Source organism: Coturnix japonica, chromosome 20, assembly GCF_001577835.2.
Source record: "Coturnix japonica isolate 7356 chromosome 20, Coturnix japonica 2.1, whole genome shotgun sequence".
NCBI classification, from domain to species: domain Eukaryota; kingdom Metazoa; phylum Chordata; class Aves; order Galliformes; family Phasianidae; genus Coturnix; species Coturnix japonica.
In genome coordinates, this window is record NC_029535.1 from 11352401 (window position 1) to 11375410 (window position 23010).

Here is a 23010-nt window from a genome sequence, read left to right on the forward strand (position 1 = left end):
CCTTGATGCTTTGTACGCCAAATGACAAAAAGAGAAAGAACTGGGCATTGCCAGTGAAGAGATTCCAGAAAGGTCTGTCTAAGGGCTCAAAGTCATCATGGAAGGGGAGACTGCAAGACACCTTTCACCCACTAGTTGTCCAACTGTTGTTTGTGATATAAAAAGTCACCCACACGATCCTAGCCTGAGCTGCCTTACGGGAGTCCCCCAGACATAGTCCTCACCATAGGCCTTTTTAAAGCCATCTGATTTCTGGCACCTCTCCCCCAGGTCATGACAAATTGGCCCACTCATCTGATCAGGAACCTTCCCTTAGCAGTGGGGCAAATGTTTGATAAGTTAATTTCAAGCAACATAAAGCTACACAGCTATAAAAAAGAATAATGTTGCTGGGTAAATTCTGCCAGTAATGAATGTGTAACAGAAAATAAACTTAAAATTCAGGCTCTCTGTATGAGAAGACAAGATCTTTGGTTTAGAAGTAGAAAATGTGAAGACACACGGAAGCTAAAGTCAACAGGAATGCAATTACTGTTATTAGAGTTTTAAGAGGATAAAACTTGTGCTGATGTATCCACAATTTAGAAATAATAGGCCTTTCAAAAATCAAGACAATTAAAAAAAATCAATGATGATTCCTTATTGTTTTCCTTTAGATCATCCAGATAATAGAAATCAGAGACCTGAATAAGATGCCTGAAGATAATGGCATTGTTAGATTGATTAAAAAAAAGAAGAGTGATCAAGAGTTTGACCCATTTACCAAAATTTTTAAATGTAGAAAGTCATTATTCCACTATCTCTGACTCTTTTTAGGTTCAGGATGAACCTCAAGCCATGACTGAATGTTAAAGTAGTCATAAACAGACTGAAAGTAATTTATGAACGTTTTTATTATATGAGAAAGAGTTGCTATTTTAGAGACATGTAAATAATATGATGCCTATCATAAAAGTTTTAGAAGGAGTTTTATTTTCTAGCTCATAAACTAAAAATAAAACACTTTAAATGATTGACTTTCCTTTAAGGAGCCCGATTTGATAACACTACCAGTAATGCCTAGTAAAAGTCCTGGAATAACTCGTGGTGTTTTGAACAGGACCAGACATTATCCAGACTGTTTTTCATTAATAGTGCTGTTTTACTGTAAAAATCCTGGGTAGATCATCACAATTTTGCCCCCGTTGCATAAATACAGGAAGATTTAAAAGAACAGCTGTTCTCCAAGGTTTGGAAGAACCTTGCTTCATTTGCTTTTTAAAGAGTTCGAAAACCTTGATGTCCCAGAAGAACAAAAGACCAGCAGATGCCTTTCCTGCTCTGGTAGAGTTCCACCTCAGCTTTTCCAAAAGCTCTGAATCATGTCTGGGTAGGGAAAAAAAAAAAAAAAAAAGATCAATTCTGAATTGAAGCAATTAAAAAAACCCAATGACCACAAATGTTTGTCTTTGTCTTCATTGAGCCTTCCCCAGAGCTCAGCCCTCACCTGGCGGGCACTGTGGGCAGGGCTGGGAGGCAGGAAGGCCCTGGGATGTGGTGGGTTGGTCACCAGACTCTCTCCATGTCTTTATGTCTTCCATCACTTTGCGTTAGGATTCTTTTCCACTTGCAGGAAGCTCACTGTCAGTGTGTGCTGTAAGCAGCAGAGCCGGGCGGCAGGTGGGAAGCTCCTTCCACTCCCTCCTCGAGCAGCCGTGCTCTTCTGCAGCTTTTTGTTTAATCTTTAGGTACAGCCGCTGCTGACTCGCATGCAAAACCACGAACTGAAGCCAGCATGAGGACTGCTTGCCATGTCTGCATACAGCAGCGCACAATGGGCTGGGAATGCCTGAGATCATTTCCTTTCCTGCCTTTCATATCGCTGAACTGAAACCATCACTCGTGTCAAAAGCAAGGGCTGCAGATGAAAGGCCAGTGCATTAAGACAGAGCATAATTGTCAGCCTCTGAGTTTCTGACATTAATCGTTTTACTTAAAGAAGGCAAGGGAATGTTTTTCTGTCCCCTCCACCTCAACTGACAACACACAGGAGAGTCTGGATAAAAATTTAGAAAAAAAAAAGAACGACTCAAAATTTTTGCTAATTAAAAGTAATGTGTTTTCCCATTTTTTGGCAATTTGATAACACAAAACACTTACTTGGGGGCCACAGGGGGAAACAAACTAAGACGGATAAAAAATGTTTTGTGTTCATCCAAGCAAGACTATGTTAATGCACATTATCCCATTAATGCACATCAACATCGGGAATAAGCGCGCCAATGCAAGCAAGAAGCATACACTTATCATCATTTGATAACATGTTTAATGACAGATTGACGGTTGATTTGCAAATGTGAACTGGCATCAATGTTGCTAACTTCAGCTTCTGCCGCCTCCTCTGCTATGCCAGCATATTTATGTGCATAATTTGATTTCGCAGCCACACTGTTAGTACATTTTTAATATTAACTATGCAAGAACAGACAGCCGAACTTAAGTTGCACTGATGGTTTGAGTTCATTAGATTGAAAAAGATGGGCAATGATGACAAAGATGGAGATGGCAGTGCAACATCAAAGAGGCAACACTTAACAAACACACTCCATTTTGAACAAACCGAACTAACACATTTCATGTTGTCGGCTGCAGCAGAGCCCTTATGTACAACAGTAAGAAAAAAAATATGCTTCTGCCCTGGGCATACTGACAGCAACTCTACAAGAAGCTTAGCAGGCTCCTGGACACACAGTTGTAAGATATTTCACTCATCTCTTGCAGGTAAAGGAGCTGATTCTGGGCTGATGTCAGAGTGACAGCAGCGTAATTCAGCAGACCTACAGCGGAGCTGCTCCTGATTTACACCAGTCCAGGGAAGTGTGCCTGTCTGTTCCCACTCCCCTTCCCTAGTTTGCTTTTCACAGCTGTGATTCTTTATGACGAATAATAAAAAGATCTTGCTGAGTGCTCAGCTCTTGCAGGCACAGCGTGCGGGGCAGAACTGTGGGTTTGGAAGCCCTGGGGCCTTGTGCTGGGGTTTGTGCATGTCCCCGTGCTGGGGTGTGATGTCCTTCTCACCACCCCCTGGCTGGCAATGCACAACGCAGGGCTGCACTCCTGGTGCTGTCCTCTTCCTTGGTGCTCTGAAGGGAATGTGTATCAATGAGCCAGGAAGAGAATATTTCATCCTCTGCTCACATTAATGTCTGGGCATATACTGCATCTAGTATTAATTTGCTTGTTGTGCCTCAATATATAATAAATTTGAGGCAGTAGCTTTATGGCGCAAGTTGTAATTTTAAATTTTATGGTACAAACTGACCATCTGCAGGAATCTGACCATATAACCTCAGCCATTCGGTGCAGACTGTAATGCTAGTACCTCTGAATCATTCAGCGGAACTATGATTTAGACACACAATTAGATAGACCAGGTCCTCACCAATTCTCTGCTGTCTGAATTACTGCTGAACAGCCTAATAAACGTACCGCACATAGGCCTCTAAAGCAAAGCTTTTAAAAACGTCCTGAAGTTTACCTCTAATCAGCAAAACACCTACTGCAATTACTGCCACTTGGAGCCTGGACCAGCAACTTGCTGTGCTCGGCACTGAACAAACAGAACAAACCCAAGTGCTCGGGGACCTCTTTGTGGAGCTCTGTTCTCCTTTTGAGATGCTCACCTTGAAAAAGCTCACCTTGAGCCCCTGCTGCATTTGGTGCAGCAGGTTATGAAGCAGCTCTGCTGGCTGCCACTGCACAAATGAAAGTGTGTGGCCCCCAAAACTATACAGGCAGCTCTGGCTTGCCACAGTGAAGACACAAAAGACCATGTAAGACTTGTTCAAAGTTTGGGAAACTAAAAAAATACACCACCAAAGTAAAAGAAAGGACAGCAGAGACAGGTGCAAGAAGAAGACCATGCTCCTTTAAGCTTATCTTGCTGGCTTTTAAAATAGTGCTGTAACCTTTGATGAGCTGCTCAGGAAGGCACATGCACTGCAGTGCTCCTGCTCGTGAGCGGAGCAGTGGGCAGACCCACAGCCCCATGGATTGCTGTGCTGACAGCCACGCTGCCTCCTCCTCACCTGAGCTTTAGCCATAATTAGAAATAAAAACATTTCCCAGGGAGAGCGAGTTGTGGACACTGCTCATTCATGCTTGCTGATGGAAGATGGGGATGGGGAGAGCAAAACAGTGCAATTTCCAGGCTCTGAAAAAGCTCTCCCTTACTCCAAGGCTGGCCTGCCGTGACCGGCAACATGCTAGGTGGCATTGCAGGGGTGTGTGAAATATCTTCCAGCACTGCATTTCCCCTTCAAATTGCCTGAGCTCCTGCTGTGACCATGCACTTACAGCGCTGGCTATGGAGAGCTCTGAGCACAGGGCTGCACAGCCCCATACGTCTCAAAGAACCATTAGTTCTCCCCAGTCACAATTATCTCTGCTGCTGCGCTCGTGTCCTCTTTCCTGTCTCAACTTAAGTAAGTTGCATTTCTCCCACTCTCGTTACTGAGTAGATGCAGATGCCACTTTGTTCCGTGTGATTTATAGCCAGTAGCTAATGTTCAGTTATAATTCCCCAGTTTCGACATGAAAAATAGCCTGTAATGCTCAACACAAGGGCCTCTCAACAATGATATATAATTTAAAAATTAACACAAGGACAGAGGAGACACAGGATTTTGAACTAGGGACTCTCTCATTCAAAGGTTAAATCCTTACAAGGTGAGCTAAAGGAATTAGTTGAGTTATTAAGTAAATGCCTCTGTTCTATTTTCCCAGTACATTAGCTGCTGCAGTCTTTTCCAGTTCAGCTGTGCTCAGCCCCAGCATGCTCAGAGTGCAAATGCTCGTGGCACTGCATTCACACATTTGCTTTTTTTCAATGTCAAACAAACCGGAGCTTTTCCGAGCCAAAGGTCAAAGCAGAGGGCCCTCAAAAAAATCTCTTGGGAAATTATATGATTGTTCTTATGTCTTTATTGTATATAAAATCAGGCTTCAAACATGGCTCGCCCTTTTCAAGCATCTTAAAACCATAAATGAGTCACGACTCATTCCTGCAACACCTAAGTTATATAAGTGGTCTTGTTAATTTACCGGAATATCTTGCATAACTAATTGCTTCCAGGATCAACCTCTGATGGCTCTGAAACCTCTGCAGTGGTAAAGATCTCCCTTAGAAACACAGAAGCTCACTCCCGGCCTCACACAATGAGTCAAAAACAGATCAAGGGCCCAAACCTGCACCCCCAGCCTCACACTGCTGACTGCAATCAAAACCCTCTTTTGTCAAAGCTCAGCAATGCAGAGAGAACAGGGAGAGAGGAGAAGAGTTTGGCTGCAGAAACTTTCTGGAGGTGATACTCCTTTCCTACTTTCTGTTCACAATATGAAGATTTAGCTCCTATCTGAGGTGTCTGCTGCTGCACTCTGTTTAACCCTGTCTCACTCTGGCACTGAGTATTACATTTATGGATTACAAATTTATTGACATTTGACATTTGCATCAGCTTTCACCTGATCAACAGGAGCTTTGGCTGCCAAGGGGAATTATTATGGAAGATTTCAACAGCCATGGGAATGCCAAAAAGGTCATTAAATCATATCAGAAAAACAATGTGTTCATAGCATTCTTACATTTACTCTTGCCAGTAAATCTTCTGGTTGATGCTTGGACCACCTACTGATGATACTCAAAGAGAAGGAGAAACAGAGAATTGAAGAGATGAATTAAATTAAAACCAAATGACATGAAGCCTGGCACAGTGGGATCTTTAATTTTCTACTCTATGAATCCAGAATAAGGAAAAAAAAAACAGAAAACAAAGCACAGTGGCTTGACTTTATCTAAGTTAATTCCCTCATATAGGCAGGGCTTAACTAAATAATCCTGAGTAATGTGTGCACCCCACATTATTGCATGCAATTTGTATGTGGGAGGTGCAGGATTCAGAAAACATATGGCACATGGAAAACAAATGACAGGGTGTGCTTTTACACTCTTTTTGGCTATACTTATCATTCTTGTTGATGTATTTTTTTTACAGACATGAAAAATGAGTATAGGAACTTTCACCCTAATCTCTTTGGAAAAATACTGAGGGTTTTGTTTTGTTTGTTATTTTTTTGTGTGTGTGAGTTTGTGATTTATAGAAGAAGACCATGTAATTCCTGGGAGAAAAGACAATGTTTTAAAAATACACCGATCAAATAAACAGAATTACCTCCCCCATCGTCTATTCTCTGGATGACAAACCTGGGTCTTGCACCATAAAAAGCCATGGCCAACAGATTAGGTCTCCTTAGGTTATGAAGGGAAGCGAGTTACTGAACTGGAAGCCCACCCACAGCCTATCTGTCTGTATGTCCAGTTTAGGGGGGAGCTTTGCTGAGGACTGAATCACATGCAGCTGCTTGCCCCTGAGTGGAGGAAGCACGAAGGAAGCATTCAGATTACATGAGAGTGGGTAGAAGCAGGACATGGCATACTCATCTCCCAGAGAACACTTCTTCTGCAACATCCCTTGGGATGGAGATCAATAGGTGCTTAAAGGGCAGCATCAATCCTCTTAATGGCCCTAGAAAGCAAGCTGGTGGCCACTAGGACTCATTCCCTACAGGAATCAATGCCAGCAGCTTGATTTGATCTCAGAAATACAGCTGATGTTATGCAGCCGCTGTTGTGTTTGCAGCAGTGGTGAAGCATGTGACTACAGGGCGACAACCAAAGAGTCTCTGCCCTCTCTGCTTGGAGAGCAGCAGAGGGCAGAGACAGGGAACTGGGCACCGAGTTGCTTCTAACCTTGGCCTGGGACAAGACAGAGAAGTGGAGAGATGGAGAGATGGGATGGAGGTATCTGCTGGCAGCTGTGCGCTATGCCAGGTTATTGGCTATACTTAGCAAGGTACATAATTCCAGGGAATCTGTGGTCTATGGTATAAACTTGGGGATATTTAGAAACAAGGAGTGTTTGGGAGTTTGCATTAAACAAGCTCATGAAAACAAGAAGTTTGCAGTTAGGATTCAACAGTTCTACAGCAGGAGAGGGGCAAAAGCAGTTTTGCTGGTGCACAAAAAAAGCAGAAAGCAGATCCAGAAGGGATCCCTGTAGTATTATCCACACACAACAGAACAAGTAGTCCGGCCTCATCTGAATTACTGGCCAATGCTAGTATGAATTCTGCAGTAAGATTTCTGCAATTCCTCTTCTGTGTACAGTTCAGAAAGAAATCTAACCCTCGGGTTGCTGGCTGGGAAACCCTCATGGAAAAAAAGAATGGGAAAAGGAACTTAGTTTTGGGGCTTGATATCACTGGGTGAGATTTTTTGACCCAATCCTATATGGCTATTCTGATTTTCTTCCTCACTACTATTCAGTTTGAAGAGGGAAGCAGAAAAATGTCATAAAGGAAGTTTTAGCAGTGCTCAACTGTTGGGCACATCTCCTGCTACAAAGGATTGTGCATGCTCAGGGCTGGGGAATAGAATACAAACACAGTCTTCATTTATAGCTGGAGGCTATGAGCTCGATGGCACAGAGGAAGCTCTGGCTGGTAGTGCTGCAGAGAGGATATCCCAAAGGGAACAACTAAGCTCCCTCAAGCATGAAGGCTTTTGGGGCTTTGGCACAGAGTAACCTGACCTTGACCTTCACCAGGCCTGCAGAATGCTGCTGGGAGAGGCAGAAGTGGGATCACAGGGAAGCCATGGCCTTACTCATCTCTCTTTTTAGGGTGACCCTGAAGGCTGAAATGTTTTGGTTCTCCAATGAAGCCCGAGCCCACAATTTTCATCCCCTCCCAGAGCTCCTGGGTGGCTGTGTGAATTACAGATGTGCTTTGCAGTAGAGAGAGAAAGCAGAAGATGCTGATAATGCTCTGGTAAACGATGTCACACACCTTCACCTTTCTGCTCCTGGTCTGATTTGATGCCTTGCAGCTGCTGCTGCATGCACAGGGTTTCCATGCCAGGTCACTCAATAATAAATCAGAAACTACAGGGGCAAGAGGGCATGGGGATTCTGAACATTCACTCTGAGTCTTGTGACTTTTTGCAGTAGAGGCTTCCCAAAAGACATACGCCTTCCATTCCTCTGTACCCCCTCTGCTGCAGCAAAGCATGAAGCAAAGGGTCGTTGCTGGCTTCAGAAATGGGCAGGTGTGGGAGGGCAATGTGCCACCAAGCATTCCTTATTGACTGCTTTGCCATTCGATATGATGCAGTTGCTGTGGGTTCTGGAGGGGACCAACCACATGAAAACCACTCCAGCCACCTCTCCTTTCCCTTCAAAAATGTCACTTTGGCACTCTCCACTTTCTATAACAATGTTTATCATTGTTCTTCGATTGTCTGGGACAATAAATGGTTAGAAATGAGCATATATCACCAGGAAATCTCTGCCTGCCCCTTCCCCCAAGCAGTGTCATAAAAACGTACAAATTCACATTAATAATGAAGTGCATTTCCCTGAGAAGCCACTGTGTATCTCAGGGAGAGCAGGCAAGGTGGCAGTTGCTGCAGAGTTTCCTATTAAAGAGCAGAGCAAATACTCATAAATCTGATGAGGGGCCAAAGCACATGTTAGGGCTGTCTCCCTCTTAATGGAACCTTTTCTGAAATGAAAAAAATATATATCTCGATACATTCAGGGTATTCATTAGACATGACAACCTCCTCCACTCCCCCGTCCTTCCCTCCCCCATCCTGCATGTGCTGACCCCTGGCAGAGGAGCTGTGCTGAGTGCTGGCAGGGAGGGATTTTGGAGGGGAGGAGGAATTGTTTTCTTTCAATAAAGGGAACGTGAAAATTTCCAACAAGGAACAAGTCCCCTCCTTTCCCAGCTCCTTTCCTTTGCTCAGCAAGCTGTTGCCTCCCTTTCCATGCCCCCAGCGCACCCTCCTCTTGGTCACCATTGCACCTTTCCCACACATCCGGAGCCAACAGAGCCAATGCAGTGCCCCAGAGATGGACATCCCTCATAGAACTGAGTGTTGGAGCCTTCCAGCCACCTCCCTCCTACCATCCAGGGCTCCACCAGCTCTTGGGATGCACAGCCCCCCCCCCCAGAGCAGGCAGGATGGGGCCTTGGACCCTTTGGCTCACCAGGGGGCTGTGACCAGTGCAATGCCTCGATGCTACACACCATATCATGGGCTGGGAACTGAAGTCTGCTGCCCAGAAGGTGAGATGCTCTCAAACAGGAAACACCGTCACAGTTATGAAATAAGCTCTGTGCTGTGTGTGGCTTCTTCTGCCCCATTCTTCTTCTTGCAGGCAGGGTCCTGAGAGGAATCTACTGCTGTGAATCCTGTGTGGCTTTACTGATGCACAAGAGCTACCACAGGGAGCTGAGCTTCCCATGCCAATGTACCCCCCCTCCATGCACAGACAGACCCAGCTCTCAACTGCGGAGAGGCAAAATAACTCCTGAGGACAACAGCTTAATAATTGTGAATTATCTGTTCATTATGCCAATTAATAGTGAAAAATCTCTTCCTCCTTTCCTCTTCCCATAAAGCCACATCTACATTTTTCCTTGTTTTTCATCTGTGCTCCATCATATTTGCACAGTGATCGTCCTGCTAAGTAACACTGTTTTTGCTGAAAGGTGCTGTTGAGGGCTGGATGCTGCTCATGTCTTTTCCTTCCACTGTTGATCTTCACTACTTGGTTGGCGAGGTGTAAAACGTACTCTTCCTTTGAAATTTCACTGGGTAAAACTGTTCTGCGATAGATTATGAAGGCTGTAGCATTTAATAATATCAGATGCAGCACGGGGATGGTAAGATTTTGATATCCTTATGAATACTGAATGCTTGAGGAGGTAGGTGCAATTCAAGGTCAGTTAAAATCTGATCAAAATGCTTACAGGTTGCCATCTCTTCGTGCACTGAAGAATTCCTGCCTTTTGGGGGTAGGAACTGTCATTTACTGTATGTTCATACAGAGCCTAGAACAATATGGGGTAACCTGGTGGGTCGGATGAGCTAATACAATTTCAATAACACCAATCTTAACAGCAACCTGTAGTATTCATAAAAAGCAAGTAAATCTGCACAGATACATCCATGCTGATGCACCCTGATCTGTCCTGACCCTGCTCTCACTGAAGCCAAGAAACTCTTACTGCTGGTTTTACAAGGGCAAGTGCTAGACTGAAAGCATGTTAGGCAGGGCAAATTCCAAGCCTTCAGAATGCTGAATTTGAGAAGTCATGATCTGCTGCTTTTGGGGAATGGTGAGAAATTTCCAAGGCCTGGAGGGACTGAGCCTTCACCAGGGCGGACTGGAGGGAGGAGGGGCAGCAGGGGCAATGCCCTGCTTAGGGACTGCAGCACAGAGGCCCACCTGAGCCTGTCCTTATTGCCTTGCTTCATCTTCTCTCCTAATGTGTGGCTTTGGACAACTGATTCCTGCAATTGGCCTTGACTGTGTAACACCAATATTGGCTAATAGCAGAACATGATGTTCAGAGCAGCTCCTCCAGCTCCAGAGGGGAGGAGAAAATAAAATCCACAGAAGAAAAAAATCTTCTATTTTGGTATACTTAACACATACAGTTATCTACGTGTCCTATATATCATTTAACAAATTGCTTTGCAATTCTTACAGGGCGTGGTATAATGACTGATTTAAAATCACTGCATTGCTTAAACTGCATTGTTCTTCATCAAGTTGAGTCATTTTTATGTGAAGTGTCAAGCTCTCTAACAAATAACTGCTGCCAGACAAATCAAGTTCCTCATCTTAAAGCTACGGCTAAATAGTTTATAGCTTTAATCTGCTCACTGAGGTGTGCAGTCTATGACAGTAATTATAAATGCAAGGAGAAATTATAGCTGAATGCTTTAACTGCATTAGGAGCCATTTGATGAACAATCATGATTGCCTGCTCATTTTCAACAATAGAGGGCAAGTTAGTGTCAGTGCATTAGAGGATTTTCAGTTCTGCTCTGCTCTTTCTTCCATTTACCACAGAATGTCAGTTGTCTCCTCTAAAGTAGAAAAAAAGCACTGCAGAAGCTTTAAACTTGATGGTTAAAAAAAGACAAAGGAGGAAACAGAGAGAAAAACTGTTTATCATTATGACTCATTTTTTGTTTTGCAGCAGCCTTATTTCCAATTAGTTCATTTCAGGTAGCTGCTTGTTTGCTCATCAGGGCCTTTAGTAAAGCAATCTCTCCAATTAAGTGGGTAAATGTAACATTACGGAGACTTACTGCAGTAAAAAGTTGTAGAAAAGAGCAGAGAGAGCCGCGGTCACCAGCAGTGACAGTCAATGCCACCACCTGACTGTACAGTAAGAAATAAAGTCCTGCATTGCCTTTTGGTTTGTTTTTTTTCTTGGAACAATGTAAGGATTCTAATTCAATTGCAAAAAAAAGAAAAAAACATAGAAATCCTCTTTGAAGGTATAAGTCATCATACAAATTAGTTCTGATTAAGGCACGCTCCCTAATGTTCAGGGGGTTTCTTTGAAGAAGAGCAATAAAAACAAATATGAAGTAGGTTAAATGAAAAGAGTAGAGACATCTGTTGTATATTACACATAATTTTACATTATATTACTAAGCCCATATCAGTTAAAGGAACTCAAGAAAACACTGAAGAGGAACATAAAACAGATATGTGTGTCTTTACATTTAAGAAGAATTTATAGTGGATTTCTTATAAACAGCCTCACAGAGATCTTAAAAATAAATCCATACACATAACACATTTTTCTTCAGTACCAACCCAGGTTCTTCATTTATACTTTTAATGAAAGCCAACATTTTAAAATATCACCTTTAACAGTAAATTTCATTAAAATATAAGAAGTGTTTGATGTATTTCTGTGCTTTGAGTACACTTTCCACTGTTTTATTTCCTTTTATTTCCATGTATTTTTATTTCTGTGCCACTACAGTATTGCCTAATAGTGAATGCAGGTGCATGTGCATGTTTTAAGAATTTTGGTGTGCTTTATATTCCCCGTTTCTCAGTGCTGTGCTCTCCTCTATGTTATTATTCAAATGCACACCAAATCTTAACAATAACATGGTAAGAATAAGTAAACCCTGAAAATCCCTGTTATATGATTTAGTCTCTTTGCAGCTCTCAGGAAGAAACCATATGAATAAACTGTGGCCTCCACGCTTCCAGTGCAGCCGAAACTTGGGTAGGCTTACAGTCATAAAACCTTTACAATGCTATCCAAAATACCCCATCATTTCACACAATTTGTGCTATCATGCATACCAACTCAAATTATAGCTCCAGATAACAGTGCTATCACTCTGTCATTGCAATTTAAATATATTTTTTCAAAGGTATGGTATAACCTGCACCTTGATATAAATTAGAAAAGGATGAGTATTAAAAGGATGGTGATTTCTGTACCCAAAGGCAGGAAGGACAGTGCCTTATTTATGTAGTCACACACCACACGAATAACACTCGTGATGTGTCTGTGTTGCAATGCAGAAAGCTTTTCTTTCCCCTCAGATTCTTTTTCTTTGTACTTGTTCTCCAAATCCCGAGGAACAATAGCATGTTTATGAAGGTGGGTGTTTGGTTTGCCTCTTTATAATAATACGGTGCTTTTAAAACCAAATCTGAAACATTTGTCAGGTATTAAGCCATGAATATGCCAAAATAACTGTTACATTAATATATTTGGCAGATAGCTTTTGTTTGATAGAACCCAAATTATTGGTTTGCTCTGATATCTCTTATGTGAAAACGACGAATGTCAGAGTCTTATTAATCATTAACTGGTGAGGAAAGAAATGAAATATGGTATATTTTCCCCAATCAGCCTCCTGTAATTTCCCGATATTTTGGCAGGTGTATTGATTTTGAACAGTAATAAAATGGTTAAGCAGAAAATAAGTTATTTTCAGATAAACCAGGGACATTTGTTTCTGCCTTTTGTGTTGGGTTCTAACACTGGATTAAAAATGTCAACAAAGAAATTTAAGGATTTTAGCACTATTGAGAAAATAAACTCCCTTTGAGTTGGACTGAATTTTGCCCATTAAAATATGCAGAAAGAATAAATCTGGTCAAATACAGACTGCACTTACAAGATGTATGTGAAACTTCAGTCTTACTGTGCTTGAATACTGACATTATACTCTACAGCAATAGCTTCTGTTACCCATCCCAAAGCAACCTTTTGATTAGTGGCTTAAATTATTCAAAAGTAGCCTTTTAAACAGAGCGTAAGTGACGCACTGTCCTTGTGCTGGCTGTGTACACAGAATGTGTTTCTTAAGGCTTCATGAATATTTGCAGCAAACAAATGTGAAATCTTCACACAAACGAGTATTCATCTTCAGAGTGCTTGCACCCTCAATTAGCCAGAGAATAGCCACAATAGCAGGTGGCGTGAGTGACAACTCACAACACGTCTTTAATTTTGACTGTCTGATGAATTCATTTTCTAAATGTTATTCAAGTAATGAACGCGATGGAGAAAATGTGAGCCTACACATGATTATTCTGCAGATCGAAGCAGAGACTGAGTTTGCTGGTGAATCTGTTGAGAATGACTAAAAGAGCCTTGCTGGAAATAAACGTGTTAGAACAGAAAACTTCTATTTGGACTTTTAGTTGACGTTCTGCATATTTATTTAAATCAAGAAGATTTGAGTTTGTGAATCAAGCAAAATTAAAAATGCAAAAATGGTGCGTAATCTGAACATGACATTACATATCATAAGCACTGGCTGTGCATGTTCTTTGGTTGGTGTATCTTTCAGCCAAAAAAAAGTATCAACAGTAAAGCAAAAGTGTCATATTAACAAGTTTTGTAAATATAAGCATGTAAAAGAAATCTCAGTGCTTCCTGAAAGAAGTGCCAGCCCCCCCCCAGCTCATAGGAAACCTTGCGCTGAAGTCAGTGATGCTCACAGACCAACCGACATACTCGCCAACGGGAAACAAAATGTAATCAAATATCTTTTAGATTAAAAAAGAAATGAGCAGAGACGTGGGAAAGGTTAAAGCGATACACCAAGAAAGGCCACTCACAATAGTAAGTGTTACGTGCGTGTAAAATATCAACAGTTTGTACAATGTGGAATATCCAAATATCAATGAAAGAACAGCTAAACTCCCAGACATTAACTTCTCAGTTATCAGTAGATTCCTGAGATTGGGTTTGAGTGTATCAGGAACTCAGAGTAGTCATCATTTTATTAATTTGACATTTGGATTGTCTTCTTTTCCCCCATCAGAATCAGATTTACAGATGCATTATCACTGAAGGAGGTAACAACATTTTGGTGTTCGGTGCTTTTTTCTGCTTTTTCTGTTCTCACTGTAAAGAGCAGCATTTATTTGTTGCATTCCACATTGAAGCACACAGGATGTGAAACAATTCTTAGAAACAAAAAGGGAAGTGAGAACTGGGAAAATATTAACAAGAAGCAACTTTTATAGAGGGCAATGTAGATTTGCATTTCTCAAGCATTTCTCTTCCTGAAAACATTATAAAATGAATAGGTACATGCAATTAGTTTAATGAAGCAACAGTACATTATGCATTTTATAGTGTTTTCCTACATTGAATAAAGTATGTATATTTCAAGAGGCCTCCTTAAAAGGATGAAATAAAAACTCTCTATAGAGCATGCATACCTTAAGAGTTATTCTTCATCCACTTCTGCTACAAATTGTGAATGGTGTTCTGGTGACTTGCTGTGTGTTTTGCTTAGATGAAGTTTTACTGCATGTTTGCTCGCAAATGTCCGACAGCACAACTTACATTTGAACTTAGAGTCTGTGTCCTCTTCTCCAGCTATTGTTTCAGGAGACCTTTGAACTGAAACTCTGGAGATTTCTTGCTCTACCTTGGTTTGCTGCTCCACAGCCAGCCTGTTCATGTCTTTCATTTGGAAACCTAGATGGGATTCTAAGTGGCTAATGTAAGTAGATGGGGTTCGAAACTGAGATGCACAGTCGCTGCAATAAAAGACTGGATGCCCTTTGTCCATGTTTTTCAAAAATTTTGTTCCTCCAGTTTTCCTAAGTTGGTACTTGACATTTGCCAACCAGTGGCTGATGGTGGTCATTGACAGTCCGGTAAATTTTGAGATCTGCATACGCTCCTGTGGGCCTAGATCTGATAATAAATATTTACCTTCGGATGTCTGGAAGAGGCTGGAAGCAAACTGGGCTTGCAGAATCAGAAGATGCTGAGGATTCCAGTTTGACTGCCTGCCCTTCCTTTTATGCAGAGTGGAGACTTCTGTTGAGACATCCTCAAAGCGTCGGACGTCTATTTCCAACTTCATAGACGGGATCCTTGAAGATGCGGCAGGTTTTGGTGTAGTAGCTTTGGGAAGAACTTTGACCATGTCAGCAATGTCAGACAGAGCATGTTTTTGAGGTGGAGAAGTACAAGATTGTGCTTGAGCTGACTCAGCTTTCTTGCCTTTAGATTTGGTCAGGTCAATAGGCTGATCGTTATTTTCAAACAAATAGTGCCTGGTTACACTGGCAGGCTTTGGTGGGGTTGGAGTAGGAGATAAAACTGGCTTCTCCATCACATTTAGATTAGATTTGTGGAACATAGAAATTGTGCTAGAGCTGGGGCTGGAGTTGGATTGGGGCCGTAAAGGCTCGGTGGCTTTGCCCAAGTGATTATTTAGTACCGACTGCAGGGCACTGAGAGGGTTGACACAAGGCAGCTCCGACGAATGGTTGGCAGCAGCACAACCATTACTAAGTGAAGCCGGTTCCTTCAGGGCTGATTTTTCTTTTCCACTGTCCTCTTTAATTTTGTCTTCTTCTTTCAAGGGACAAGGTTCTGTCTTTTTTGGCTCCAGAGAGGCTTCAGTTTTGAGCACAGGTTCCCTCTCACTCTGGCTGAGCGAAACAGGCTCAGCTTGAATGCTCTCCTTGGCATAGTCCTTTTGTACCTCCTCCCTGTCATCAGTTTCCTTCTTCAGTTGAGTGCACTGAGCCACATTTGCTGAGATAGGGACTAGAGGCATGACTTTCCACTTTGGAGCTATGGGCCTCAATTTGTTGGCCATTGTTGGCCTGATTTGCAGTACTTGGGAACCCACTGGCAAAGATGGCTTAGCTCCTTCTGAGAGCTGATAAGCTGCGTGGATGCTGGGATATGCACTCCAGCTAGGTGCTCCATTTTGAGCTTTATTGATGGCTGTCGTGACAGTGTTCTCCAAAGACTTTAAAATGTCCCCACCACCTTTTGAACCATCTTCTAAATCTTCTTCTCTGAGGTACTGGTATTTCATCGTGGGATCCAGTGGTTTCTGAAGAGTGTCCTCATACTCCTCGGTTTTTACTGCTTTCTCATCTTTATTTGCATCATCAGCTTTATCTTTTTTACTTTCTTTCTTTATTTCAGAAGCAGGAGCAATGCATTCTGCAGACGATGATTTACTGATTGACTTTGAAACCGGGCTGTCATTGGCTGGTGCTTCAGAGAGCGATTGCATTTTTTCCACAGCTAAAGGATCTAGAACAAGTTGCTTTCCTTTCTTTGAAGCTGAACTTGTGACTTTCAAGAAATGGCCAGTAACCATCATGTGGGCAGTGAGCTGCTGCAAAGTGTCATGAGAACTCCCACATTCCATGCACTTCAGAATCTGGGATTTGCAGGCCTCAAACTGCCAGGTATAGCTGGCACCATTCTGGTAGCCATAGCGGTTGTTGGATGATAACTGCAGGTTGCCGTTCTTCTGTGGGGAAAAAGTATCTGAGAAAGACCCCGTTGTGGAATCGGGGGAACAAGGCCTGTTAACGTCAAACACGCGTTTCTTTGCTGGAGTGACCATTTTTGAAGAAATGGTTGGTACCGGCTCCTTCAGAGGCACTTTTTGGTAATGTTTTGTTTTTATCATATGAACACTCAAATCTTGAAGGGAATCAAATGAATCGCCACAGAACATACACTTCAGAACTTTTTGTGCATCTTCCTTGTCCATGTCCTGGAAAGCCCTTTTTCGGGGCTTTGAGTAGCTGGTAGGTCTGTGCTTGTCCTTTTTGTGGTTGTCATCTTGGTAATGACCTGTTTCGTTCATATGAACTGTTAGCTCGACCAGCGTGTCGTAGGCTGCGCTGCACTGCCGGCACCGAAACCTGCTGGCACCAGTGAACACCGTTCCACACATTTTGCTGCTCTGCCGGTAAAGCTGGACGGAGCTGAACAGGTTGGGTTTCGAGACCGGTCTGGAAGGTAAATTCTGTTGTAAGCTTTTTGACAGTGCATCTTGATGCCAATCAAAATCAGCTTTGTTCCCTCCGTTTCTGTTGTCGCAACTCCTCTTTTCAGAGTTGGATAACTTGAAACCCAGCCCCAAGCCTGTCCAGTAAGAGTCTGACAGTATGTTGGCATAGACTGCTGTCATTTTATCCATGCAGTTGTGTGCTTCATTCTGGGCTTTGGGATGGGTGCTGGTTTTCGGATCCTGCGGCTCTCTAGAGCAAATGCTTTTAATATCTGTCACATGGTCACTACCGTCACTCAGCAGTGACTCATTTTCTGCATCCTGGTTAGATATATGACTGACAGGGGAATTCTGGTAACTAAAGTTCCCTTTCTGCTCAGGACCCGCATCGTGTTCCTCATCTGTTCCAGTGTCATTGCTGCCCTGGAGCTGAGCAGTTGAATTGTCATCATCATCTTCTTCCTCCTCCTTTATATCTTCTTCTTCCTTTAAATCTTCCTCTTGGACGTAACCTGAAATGTAACGTCAATATATGAAATAATTTGTTAAAGGAGAACACTGCAGTTCAAGGTTTCCAGTTTCACTATGCATTTTCTTTGTCAGACTTCATTTTAATCTACAACTTTAATGCCTGTTAGTTCTGGAGGTGAAAAAAAAGCCAAATGATGTCTTTTTGTGTGTGTGAAGGTTGCTGCATGTTATTGGCAGATGATCATAATTCTTTATAACTGCCAGAGATTCTGAGTTAATAATTTTCCTGTCATGGGACTGTAATTCTAACTGTCCTGTAATAGGACAGTTGGAAAATTCATATGTAAGAATTTAAAGTTTATATTAAAAGCTTCAATTCTACCAAATTGTTTCTAGCCTCAGTGAAAGGAAGGGTAGAATTGGCAAGGAACAGAAGACAAATAACTGCCATAATCTGCCTGGTTCATAGAATCATCTAGGTACAGTAATCTTTTACCATTTGATCACCTGAAAAAGCACTTTAGAATATACACAAATAATTTATATGTCAAAATACAACATTTGAAAGCACTGATAGGCTTAAGTGGAACTCTTTTGTTTGTAAAAGTAATGTACTGCGTACCATAAAAGCAAATTGCACTTCAATAAAAACAAATACATATATTTCAGGGCAGGAACCCTGAAGTTACAGAAGAGGACGTGGCAGAGGTAGACTGAAGTGTAACACTGAGCAAGTAGGACAAGACCTGAATGATCTTATTTGAAAAATGAGCTAATTAATTAATAAGAAGAACTTGATACTGGAACAGATGAAAATTTTAAGATTAATTAAGGAAATCCGTAATTTTCTTTTTCTTTTCTTTTTTATTCCCTCCCTTATAACAGCAGTGCTTCTAGTGAAGTTACGGGAGATATAACATGGGCAAAAATAGTCTGAACAGTGGAGAAGAGTCTTAAGTGTGAACCATTTACACTGCAGTCAGTGGACAAATTCCCACCAACCCCTCACAATTAATGATTGACTTCCAGAAGTGATGGAGAGAGCGGGTGGCTCAGACATGTTTTCACAAAAGAAAAAAAGGTGAACATTTTTCTAACAGTCACTGCAAAACAATGCATGCAGTCCAGTGCTACAGGCAGACACTCATCAAACGTGCTGATTTCAGAAGTCATCACAGGAGATACTTTGATGTGCTGCTTCATTTAGGAGCATGCTCCATACTGCTAACTCATGTGACTGCACTGCAGTGTGCTGAGCTAAAGGCCTCACTTTGTGTGTCAGGGAGTTACATAAAGAACAAACCCACAGTCCAAGCTGCCATTAAAAATAACAAACCAAACAAAAAATAAAATGAAACAAAATGAAACTGCACTACTTGTAATTGTGAAATAAGCCCTAAAAGCTCAGAAGGAGCAATGCAGGTGATGTAATGCTAAAAGCATTATTTGTTTAAAATTCCTTCCCAACTTCTGAGAACAGCCAACTAATGCTGCTTGAGAACCTGCCTCATTTTGCCATCCTGAACTCAGTATTCCTGTGCAAATGATATCCTTCTAGCAAACCAAGGGGGATGGGCAGAAAATCTGGGAGCATTCTGATTAACATACAGACAAGGCCTTCTGTGATTTTTTGTCAGATGTGTTTCAATTTTTCAGTCTAGTTGCATTTAAGAATTGGGTGGATATGTGACCACTCCCAGCGGATGCTCATGCCCAGCCTTGAGCTGAAGCACAAGCAGAGGAGCCACTTCCTGGATAAACCTGCAGTAGAAGAAGAGGGACGTGATGGTTCTCTGTCCTTATGCACTAAGAAATGCACACAAGCCATCTTCCCCACACATTCCCATGGATTTAGGCCCTTCACAGATGTGGGCTTGAATTATTCCTGGGTGACATCAGGCAGCTTCACAATCAGAGGTACAGATAATGGCTCAGTGCAAAGGATCTGGACACTATTTTAGCATGATAAAGTAATAATCATACAGTGACAGAAACACAAGCAAAGAAGATAAACATTAAGTATTGTGTTAAATATTAAACCAACAAGTCTTTCAGCAGCGCGTTGGGGTACAGCAAATATTCGCAGCCCCATTTACTGATGATCAAACAGAGGCAGGCAGTAAATATAATAGTAAGAATAAAATGAATTTTTGCGTCCTTAAATATCTCCCCCAACGGCTAGATAATGCTCTCCCTGGACCCCTAACTGAGCTCAGATGCCTTAAGAGGATGAAGGGAGCAGAGGGACCTGGGGGCAGAGGAACGTGTGGAGCAGTGACCGCGTTACGCAGTGGCACTTAGTGATGAGCAGGGCTGCCGTGCTGCTCGTGATGCTGTAAACCCCACGCGGCGTAGGTAGCAGCTCTGGCCCCACGCCAGGATGCATCGCGCATCACACTCAGTGCAACCAAAATAAGGAGTGAAGGCAAGGAAGGAATCAGACCAAACAGACAACAAATAGCGTTCACACGCTTTTCAATCGGTTGCGGATTTGGTTTTCTAATTCAGCACCAACTCTTTGAATGCTGTTAACCCATCTTTCACCAGGAGGTAATTTTGTCCTATGGGTGATACATATGGCAGTTTCCTCTTGGCCGTCTCCTTTGTCCTTCTAAAAGGACTGACTGGGAGAAGCAGAAGTACCAGGCAGCTGCACATCCCCCACAATACAGATAAATGTTTCTGCTTAATTAGGCATTGACATGTTTACTATAACCCTTACAGAAGAGTAACTTGTGCTGAGAAATCCTCTTCTTTAGGCTGCATAACGCTCATAACGCTTCTTTAGGCTGCAATCTTAGCAAAGAAAGCCTTAAAATAACTTCTTAGAAAGTACTATCAAAATTTCACAAAATAGTGGTCAGATCCATCTTAGTAACAGATGAGAGTTTTGGGCAGCTTTGAAAACACATTTCGGTATCCTACGTCTAAAATAATTTCTGTTTATTTAAACGACTCAAATCATTGTGAGCATTTTCAGGACAGCAGATTCTCTTCTGGGCAGGCAGGCTGTGGTACCAGAGCTGCTGTGTACACCCAGCAGTGCTTTCCACTGAGATCTCACTGTGTGTGAAACTCAGTGTCAACTGACAAAGCTATTTAAGAGAAATTGCACTCATTTAAGTTTGCATTATTTCTTTTATAACCTACATATAAAGGATGTATTGAGCCTGTATAGTCATATGCTTTAACTGCAGTGTCTGTAATATGTAGCATACATTTTGGCATTGTGCTGATGTCCATATAATAAATTGTTGAGTGACCTGTTCTCTTCCCACCAGTTCTCCCCCAGGCTGATTCTGACATTCCAAACCTCTGAGCTGCTCATTTATAGCTGTCTTATGGGAAAAAAGAAAAAGAAAAAAGAACAAAGAAATCCAAACTCAGTTACCAGATGAATGTTTCCTCCTTTTCCCAGCTGAGAAATTTTCCCACTGAAATTAAGCAGGCCCAGGCAGAGATGGGAGATGGGCAACGTGAAGTACCAAAAACACAAGGGACTGAAACTTCAGCATCTTGAAGACTGGACAAAGTCCAGGAGCTTCAGAGCATTGAATGGAAGCACTTTCTGGCTTCCTAAATGGAAATGCAGTGTTTGGTTTTAGTGCTGATTGATCCCAAGACAGCATATGTCAAAATCATGACATAAGAAAGAATAATATTATCACATGGATAATAAAATTCAAAAATGTTCTAACTTATTTCTTATTACTTCCCACCATGCCTCTGTGATTGGATTCTCAGTAACTGAAGCAATCTGCTTCTCTGGGACAAGCAGTGCAGTAAACAGCTGATGCTCTATTCTTCAAAAGATACCATTTTCCTAGATATTTCTAGCACATTTCCACAGTGTCTGAAAGAAAAGAGTAGTTAACAGACCTGCAAAAACTCTATTTTGAAATTAAGGATGTAAAACTTCAACATGTTTACCCTGAAACCTTGACCATGCAGACAGCAGTGAGCCAAGTACCCAGTGACACCGAGCCCAACCCCAACTGCCAGGCCCTGGCAGCCCAGCATGGCTTGCAGTGTGTACCACATCGTACAGCTCTTCTGAACTTCAACTGTACAGTACAACTACATAATTTAAACAAAAAATTGTTTGCTTTTGCTCTTAACTTTTCCACCAGTGGATATTATTTTCACTCAAATTTGCTCTTTTTCCACATAAAGAAACACATACATATGTGTGTACATATAGATGTTTCTTTCCAAGACTGGAAAATATATTTTTGGCCAAGAGAAAGGACAGCGCATCATCATCCAGAACACCACTAATCCATGTAAAACCCATTCACCATCTGCACTTCTTCATATATATTCCAGTTTCAGATGAAATAACATCATTAGTAGAACAATCTCACAGTACTATAGGTGATGTTGTTTCCTTATTGTCTGGCTTCAACTCAAACATCTTTTTGTGTTTGGCAAAAGCTGTTTCTTTCTCTGAGATATTTCATGCAGATAATGGATAATGACCACTTCTCATTCCTTTTTCTCAAAAAATATCTAACTACATTAGCTGCACAAAGACAAATCTTCACCTGGCCCCTTGCAGAAGTTCCTCACTGCAGATTCATCACAGTTTGAAAATCAACTGAAGAGATAAATTGGCAACTGAAGGGGGAAAAATTCCCTCCTCTATTGCAGAACTCCTCTATCAAAGGCGTTTTGTAATTTAACAGGACTAAAAGCTGTCTGGAAACGTGATGGAATTCCATAGTCAGAACTCAAATACAAGAGAGAATTATGCAATTTCAGAACATTTTAGATTACATTAAAAATGTTTGTACTGGGGAAATATCTTTCTGTTCAGTTAAATACAGAAAGAAAAGACAGAAACAAGTTTCCATTCACACCAAGAAGGGAGAAGAGAGAGTCTGCCTCTGAGTCATGGGGGTTAGGATATGAAAGAATGTCTCTATCATCTGGTCCACACATCGTGGGAGGGGTGAGGTTCATCCATGTGCTTCAGCATCCTCAGGGAGGCTGCAGACTTTTCTGAAATCCCAGAAAAATTGTAGAGGCTCAACAGTCTCTTTCCTGGGAGGCCAAAACTCTGTTGTGGATAACAGGAAGTTGTTCGCACCTTTTGTCTCTGTTACTTTTAACCATCACATCCAAATGTATTTTGCAGTAGCTTAGGAAAGGAGGTTCAGTCACCACCATAGTGGGGTCACTCCGCATCCAAAACAGCTCCTCACCTTAAGAGAGAAATATTTCCCAATATCCTTTTCTTAAGAACATTATGTTTAGAATAGTTATGGCTTGGATGCCTGGGCATGGATTTGTCTGATGAGAAGCAGGGAAAGGCAGCTCCAGCCCCTCTCAGAGCAGCTTCTGCCATAACTGAATTTTAACACACA

The 23010-nt window shown here is 41.9% G+C and overlaps 1 protein-coding gene across 2 annotated transcripts in view; it reads right to left on the reverse strand.

Moving 5' to 3' along the window:
- TSHZ2 (teashirt zinc finger homeobox 2) overlaps window positions 1–23010 on the reverse strand; it is a 204741-nt gene that overhangs the window by 61118 nt on the left and 120613 nt on the right. Inside the window, exon 2 of one of the 2 annotated variants that reach the window (XM_015881853.2) lies at window positions 14740–17685. In XM_015881853.2, coding sequence (XP_015737339.1) covers window positions 14740–17685 — 2946 coding nt within the window. Of the gene's footprint in view, window positions 1–14612; window positions 17686–23010 lie in introns of both variants that reach the window. The other variant, XM_015881852.2, reaches the window with a different exon arrangement.